Source organism: Sinocyclocheilus rhinocerous, unplaced genomic scaffold, assembly GCF_001515625.1.
Source record: "Sinocyclocheilus rhinocerous isolate Xijiao unplaced genomic scaffold, SAMN03320098_v1.1 scaffold819, whole genome shotgun sequence".
NCBI classification, from domain to species: Eukaryota; Metazoa; Chordata; class Actinopteri; order Cypriniformes; family Cyprinidae; genus Sinocyclocheilus; species Sinocyclocheilus rhinocerous.
This window is the reverse complement of record NW_015665814.1, coordinates 179,584-187,905: the sequence shown is the minus strand read 5'-3', so window position 1 is coordinate 187,905 and position 8,322 is coordinate 179,584. Positions and strand designations below refer to the sequence as shown.

Here is an 8,322-nt window from a genome sequence, read left to right as displayed (position 1 = left end):
CTTTTAAGTTCTGCCTCAGGACAGACAAGTATTATGAAAGAAATTCTTAGTTATCTGAAGATAACAGGATTAGAAAGTAGAATTTAAATTTCATATTAATAATACTACCCATTTTTCCCTCTCTTTCCCGCTAATGCTTCACACTCCAGTCCAGTAGGTGGCGGTAATAAACCATAAGTTGGCTTGTCAACCGCCATTAAATCGTACAAGAAGAAGAAGAAGAACCTGCTACATATTTGTGAAGTTGCAGACCGTGGTCGCCAACGTTTGCTCTTATCAATGTAAGTCTACATTTGATTAATAATATAGTCGAGATAGATTCATAATGTAGCGTACGCCTGTAAGTAATGATCACAGTTTTAAATAACACTCTTAAAATAACAGGGAAACATCCAAATGGGTTATGTGAACAATTTCATGTTGAAGAAACAATACCTCATGTATTTCTTGAATGTAGCAAGTATGAACAAGAAAGAGGACAAATGATAGTAGAAATCAGAAAAAAAATGGAATTAAGGATCTTAATTTTAAGGTTTTAATAAAATGGGCAAGTGAAATAAATAGTAAAGTCTTCTTTGATTTTATAAGAGAGACGGGGTTGATAAATAGAATATTAAACTCTGTTCCACACTCCGGAGCAGAAGGTGGCGGTAATGCACCTATTTGCATTGGTGCCAGCCGCCGGTAAAAACCAAGAAGAAGAAGAAGAAGAATGATCACAGTTAAAGATGTCAATGTTTTGATGGTGTCCATACTATTTGATAACGCCAAGACATGTTTAAGTAACTTTAATAGCGCTATTTTCAGAATTGTGATTTGCTTTGCACTTCTCGGCCACCGTACTAACTAGATAACAGCTAGCGAGCACGTGTATAGCTCTGCAGAGGTGTCCTATCTAATTAAGTTAGCTAACTTAGTTAAACTAGTTAGCGTTGGAAAAACAGCTGGTATGTTTAGATGTTTATGGCTATGGTAAGCTAACATGTGGACTGTTGTCAGCGAGGTAGTTTACACGTTACCCACTAGCCAGGTTACTCATCGCTAACTTGGCAAGAAATAACATTTGAAGTACATTCAACGTTGTCCATAGATGCACAGAACAGTGTTGCGGCATGAGAAGATCACCCTTCAGAGATGCCAGAGCTGTTGCTCTAATTACCATTGCCCGTTCTGCGGACCAAAAGTGTTCAAACCCGCCGTGGAACGTCACGTGGTGGAGAATCATGTCCGCAACCACTTATCTTTGGCAGTACAGCATGAAGGCAAGTTGACAGATTTTTCTTTATTCGTAGTCATTGTTTATACTATTTTACTGACATTAACGGTTGCTCATTAGCCTAATTTGCAGTGAACAACGGCTCTGTGTAGTAAATGCTGCTCAATGTGAAAGCACGCACGTGATGGAGATTTAACGTGCGAAATCATGCGATTTATCGTGCAGCCCTAGTTTAATGTAAGCCTCGTAGTATTGTAACGCTTGAACAATACAATCACGTATTGTTGACCTTTTTTTTAGCATGCATCTTTCATTAGCCTATGTCATAAGTCATACACTGAATTAAGTTATCTTATCAGTAATATAGTCATAATCCAAATAATGCATTAATTGTTCATTTATTTAATCAGTTATATCATGCCTGCATTACCACAACTTATGCCACTTTTACTAAAGTGTTATCCCTTTATTTACTCAAATTCTTTACTGTTAAAATTATGTACTGTAAAATTCAAATATATATATATATTTTTTTTTTTGTTTGTTTTCATTTTCAGAATTCCTGATTGTCAAGTGCAACTTGCAGTGTAGAGAACGGGCACATTTTCACTGTTGTTATTGCCCAAACACAGTTATAAGGAAAGTCCAGATTGTACAACATTTAGCATCATGCAAAAAAAGACAAGTTCCACCTACAGAACCAGCCACTGATGAGCCAGCTGCAATCAATGAACCAGTTGCCACCAGTGAACCAATAGTTCCATGTGCACCAGTTGACATCAATGAACCAGTTGTTCCCAGTGAACCAGTTGCCTTTAAAGAACCAGCTGTGACTGAAGGAGTCCCCTTGCCTGTTAAATCCCTGCTTTTTCCCCAAAAATCGCGTATTCAGAAGAAAGTGCAGTGCGGTCACTGTGGAATAACCGTCAACAAGAAAAATCTAGATGTTCATGTTAAAAGAAAACACACTGGTAAGATCTGTGATGTTACAGAAGATCGTCACCTACCTTCACAGTGCATCGACCCAGTGAGTGGTATATATGCGGTTGAAAAGTCATTTCGCAGACCATGTTCTGTAATCCACGTACAGAAAAAAAACTCTGGTCCACATCCAGTTGTCGCATGTGAAATGGATGAATGCATTTCCAAATTAGAATTTGCCGCTCGCATTCTTTTTTTGTGATTTGAATACTTTTTTTTTTTAAACAGGATTTTTTACATACTACCACATGTGCAGCAACTGTGGTCTAAAATACCGTTATCAAGAGTGGACTGATGGTCTTCACAATGTTGATGATCATTTGCTGATGTCAGTACACACGTGCATTATCCTGTGCCATTCACTCCAGGTTTGATATTATTGAAGGAATTAATTATATGGTGTTCTTTTAAAATGTCTATATGCTCAGTAGCCCCTCACTGCAGAACACAAGATCCAGGGGGCGGAGTTAGATCTGCTCACACTGCATTTTGATTGGACATCTGGCAGATTCACGTCATACTTACTCGCGCTGTAAAAGTTGTGAAGTACTATCGTTTCCGCATCGAGTCGTAAATAAAGTTATTCTTGTGACGGAAAAAACAAACTTGCTAAAAACATTTTTTTTAAATAACGTTTTAAATGCTTAGTTACAAACACTGTAGTTTGTACAATGTGGGAATGGGCACAGATAATTATGGGCAATAACCAACTATTTTAATATTTTCATTTGGAGAAACGTTTGCATTGACATTCTGACTACCTCAATAAAACATTCTGACTACCAAAATAAAAATATAATCTTACGTTTCACCTTCCCTGAAAAGCCCGTCGTTTCTTGTTACATGTAAGAATAAATATTTCTTAAAAACAAGTGCATTCTTTGATTGGCTGATTCTTTACTCCTCTCAGTAGTCCACTTTGACTTCAAATACTTGCGTAGATTAAGAAGTAGGCACATCTGCTTTTATTGGAGTGATATTAAATCAAGTTTCTACTTGAAGTAACAAATATGTGTGCTTTGCACCACTGATTATGCATATTATTATAAAACTATATGACTAAAGTATCGCAGCGCTGTCAGGTTGTCTTCTGTAATTTTTTATTTATAAATAGCTTCCCAATGGCATCTGACTTAATTTACATAATCTCACTTAAATAAATGCATGCAAAATGCATTACCAACACAATGAAATAGAAAAAAAACATTAACACACAACAGAATAACATGCCAACATTAGCGGCATTCAAAATGAGAACTTACACGGAATTAAATGATAAATCACTCCTTCATCTTTCATACTGCTCTGCAGCCACTGCATCATGCACACAACACACTCAAATAAGTTCAGCACAGATTTGGCAGAACTCGCTGCAGAAGTCTGGGTGGGTGTCTTCACTAATAATAAGTTCCCCCTTTCTTCCTCGACCTACAGATCCCACAGGTTTGCAAAGAAAGGAAACAACGAAAAGCAATATTTCAATGTTCATTATTTTTGTAATGTTTTAATTCATCATTGAAAGCTAAACACTCCTGTACACATGTGAAAGTACACGCATTCAAAAACCCACAAGGCTGGAATTCATTAACCAGCCGTTCAAGAATCTCTTAAGATTTGTATAAAAATATGCAACAAGTTATGCAAAAACTACTAGTTACGCATCAATAAAAATGTCCTCCAGAACAGATGCTGGCAACTGTGAAATATGAACAAATACGAAAGAGAAGATATTGGCCCCAATGCCCCAGTTCTGGAATGTATCGGTCTTTGTTCTTGGTATACATGTATGTAGTGTGTAGAAATGAAAGGATAGCGGCCCGTCTGTTTTCATTGTGAAGTAACTAACAGGGTGATCCTGGCACAGGTGAAGTCAAGATCACATAAACACCACTCCCTGTACAACAAATACAAACACCAGTATGCTGAGAGTTAACATTTCTAAAACGTACAATTGCTAGTACAACCTTCTACGCGCACCTTGGCAATATAATCGCCATTGGCTAGTACATTTTTTAGTTTAGTCGCCAGACTGATGTACTATTTTACACACGCATACATGGGTCAAAGACGTTAAGATGTCTGCATCAAAAGAAATTTACAAAAGTGATTTTATGTCCATAGAAAGCACATTGAATGTAAGTAAAGTGTCTACTTTTAAGGTTTCAAATAAGTTTTTGGAGAATAAAATGTCAAAATTTGGTTGAAATAATGTTACAGTCATTCAGTGTAACACAATATTTATGTACAAATTCAAACAACATGCTTATTCTGACGTGTACATATTAAAATATATAAAAGAATAAGGGAGCATATAACATTTTATTGTGTTTTAAATGAGTAAAAAATTCTTACTGACAAATGGGCAAAACCTAGGATAGTGGCACATTTAAAAAAATTTAAAATTACAACTAATTAGTATTTGGGGTGAAAGTAATTAGTCTTTTAATATGTCATTAATTTTTGTTGTAAATATGCCTGACGAGATTGTTACACTGAATGACATTTTAGTGGGTCTCTTCTGTAAATCAGGGGAAAATATGATATTATTTGCTCAGAAAAACAAAATTGCAATTAAATTAAACAGAAAACGTTTTAATTTTTGGGGGGGAAAAGCAACAACAATTTAAAGCAGTATTACACTTATTGTTTTTATGCTTAAACCCTTTTTCGCCTTTGACACACACACACATATACCGTATATGATTTCACCAAATCAGCTTATCTTTGTAAAATGGCACAGCTTCTTAAATCTTAGCTTCTTATATGATTAATATGATTAATCAGTTAATCATATTATATTATGATAATTAAGCACGATTTAATTATTATTCATTTTGGTAGAACTAGTGAATTGACTTGGTAACCATGTATGAATGCATATTTGTCATTTTAACTGAAATTAGGACTGGTGGTGATGCTGTTAGCCATTGGGTTTCTGTAAAAAAAAAAAAAAAGATAATAGTAATTAACTAAGGATTGATGAGCTGCTGGGTTCATGAATATTAATCACGTTGTCAGCGTTGCCTCGAACTGATTTGCTGAAATCAAAACAGGGCCGTTGAGAAACAGAGTTGCGACACGCCCATAGGTTTCCATAGGAACTGAGGAATGCGGACGTAAAGCGTGTCATGGAGCAGCCAATAGTTCCAAAGTTGAGGAAATTACAGCAGTTTTTGTCATTTTAACGCATTAGTTTATCTCTCGGAAATCTGGCCAGTAGTATTTTATGAAACGCGTTATAGTTAATGTTTAGTTTTAGATAATAGGCAGTTATGCTATATTTGCAGTTAGATAACGTGAGAAACACCTTAATAGCGATCAAAACCAGATGCTAGTTGTCATATTTGTAAGTTTTTAGTCTTTCTGCAATCGTGTGTGTGTGTGTGTGAGTGAGTGAGTGTGTGTATGTGTGTGTGATTATGATATTTGTGAATTGATTATGGATATGTCAACTAATATACAGAGGGAGGGAGACAATGCGGTGTGATACTGAGTCAGTAACGTTTTCCCAAAATGTTTTAATTGAGGAGCAATGCCAAATGGTGTGAAAATAGTTGTCTGGGGTGTTTTGTGTACAATGTGAACATGTTTCTGAAGTAAAACCCATTTTAAATAATTTTCATCCTGTTGGGTGAAATCTATGAAGTACTTTATACTGTATAAGTTGCAGGTTAGCATTTTTTGTCATGAAGTAGATCTTTTTGCAGATTTGTGTCAAGAAGGCGGCATCGGGAGTAATAGATAAGTCTGATTACCATTTAACATTTGGTAAACTTAATGTATTGTCTGATTTTTATATTGTATTTCTGGACCAAGTGGGAGAATGGTGCCAGGTTATTATTATGAAAGATATGCTGAAGTTGTGTGATGCCCTTTTCTGCCCATGTGCGTAAATTGAGTGGCTTCTTGTTAGCTGTAAAATCTGGGTTATTCCAGATTGGAGTGTATTTAGATGGTGCAAGAGGAGTGTTTGTGATTTGATGAAGTTTCCACCAGGCTGTCAGAGCTGCTGCTGTTGTCGGCATTTTAAAACAGTGATGATTTTTGATGGTCTGATTGAAGAAGGGTAATTCTGAAGTGTTAATGTCCTTGCAAATTGTTTGTTCAATGTCTAGCCATGTGCTTTCTGATGAGTCAGGGTGAATCCATTTGTGTATATTTTGGAGCTGATTGGCCAAAAAGTAGTGGTAAAAATGTGGTGCTTCCAGTCCTCCTTGTATTTTTGGTTTCTGTAGGGTAGTCAGTTTGATTCTTGGGGTCTTGTTTTTCCAGTAGAATTTGGAATTTAGGGAGTATAGTCATTTTAATTACTGATATTCTGCCCATAATAGATAGTGGTAGGTTCATCCAGCGTTGAAGATCATCGTCTATTTATTTAAGTAATGGAGTGTAGTTGAGTCCAAACAACTCTGACAGCCTGCGGGGGAAACAATAATACCTAGATATGTGATGTAATTGCTGCACAGAGGAACTGGTGGTGTCTGGGATGTCACATCCAAGCTGGTGGAATGTAATGAAAGAATAGCAGATTTACTCCAGTTGATTGAGTATTCAGAAATATTTGAGAATGAACCGGTGTGTAAAACTCTCGGACGTATTTTAAAGATTCTGTGCCGCGAACTTTAAATATTTCACATACTTTTGAAAATCCAGTGTTTAGTTGATCCTGATAAGCGCTCGTCGTCACAGTTGTAAACACGACGGCTTTCTTCTTTCGTTAGGGGGGTTTGTCGTCTATGGAAAGCCAAAAGGGTCAAAAACACAATTTCACGTGTTTTTGACTGACCTTCCATAGTCGTCCCCTGCTGTGTCTGTAATAACTGGTATTGTTGTTTTTTCCATATTTTGTTTGATTTGATTTGCCAAATATTTACCGGATTTGTTACCGTGATGGAAGTTTTCTTGTCTTAGCCTATATGAATTAGGAATTGGGTATGTTTATTGATTAATTCATTTAATTTAAATGTACATTTTCTTAATGTATCCTGTGTTTCTTCTGTTGGGTTATTTATATTGATGTCTTCAAGTTCTTTGATTTTTTTGTTCCAGTTCAGCTTGTTGTTCCTTCTCTTTCCTTTTTTTGTAAACGGAGAATGAAATTATTATTCCTCTTTAGTACTGCTTTCCCTGCTTCCCACAGAAGAGATGGAGATGATTCTGGGGAGTCCTTCATCTCTAGAAAGCATGCGCACTCTCTTTTAAAATAGCTGTCAAAGTCATGGTCTTTCGGGAGAGATGTGTTAAATCGCCATCTAGTATTGGGTTTATGTGGACTAGTTATATTCCATTTTAATGTTACTGGGGCATGATCACTAATAACTATTGGATGGATCTTTGATTCAGAAATATTTGATATGATAGAATTACTGGTGAGAAAGAAGTCAATACGGGAATATGAGTGGTGGACTGGTGAGAAAAATTAGTATTCTTTAACGTTAGGATGCTGTAGACGCCAACTATCGCCAAGACCATGAATCACTCATGAACTGTTTTATGGTTTCTGCAGATTTCCAGATACGTTTATTGCCCAAACTGTTAGATCTATCTATTGTTGAGTCTAAAACTGTGTTGAAATCACCTGCTATTATGACTGGACAGTTAGAAAAATTTGAAATGGAAGATGGTTGTGTTTGGGCCATATAAACTGCCAATTGTAACTGGGCTATTATTAATTGAGATGTTTATGATAATGAAACGTCCCTCAGGGTCTATAACGGTGGTGTTATGAACAAATGAGATTTTTTTACTTATTAGAATGCATACTCCTCTCTGTTTTGTGTTGTAGGGAGCCGAGAATAAATGATTGTACTTAGATGATTTAATTTTGTTATGATCAGATTCTGATAGATGTGTTTCTTGCAGAAGGCATATGTCGGCTTGTAGTTTATTTAGATGATTAAAAACTTTAATCCTCTTTGTCCGAGAACCAAATCCACGAACGTTCCAGGTTACAAAAGTGATAGATAACATGTTTTAATGAAAAATAAGCAGAAATGTATATTAATGTGTGGGTCTGTTCGTACTGTATGTGTATAAATGTGAGTGTATGTATTCGAAGGGGTATGGCAGTGCATATGTGTGTGTATAACAATGCAATGTTGTTAGCAGACTGACAAAACTACAGA

The 8,322-nt window shown here is 36.1% G+C and overlaps 1 protein-coding gene across 1 annotated transcript; it reads left to right on the top strand.

Annotated features, from left to right (window-relative positions):
• The first annotated feature begins 215 nt into the window (after positions 1-215).
• LOC107731499 (zinc finger protein 574-like) lies at positions 216-2,399 on the top strand. Its single transcript, XM_016542600.1, has 3 exons — positions 216-281; positions 1,091-1,262; positions 1,774-2,399. The coding sequence occupies exons 2-3, from the start codon at positions 1,091-1,093 to the stop codon at positions 2,397-2,399; spliced, it is 798 nt and encodes a 265-aa protein (XP_016398086.1). The 5' UTR covers positions 216-281.
• The last annotated feature ends 5,923 nt before the right edge of the window (positions 2,400-8,322 follow it).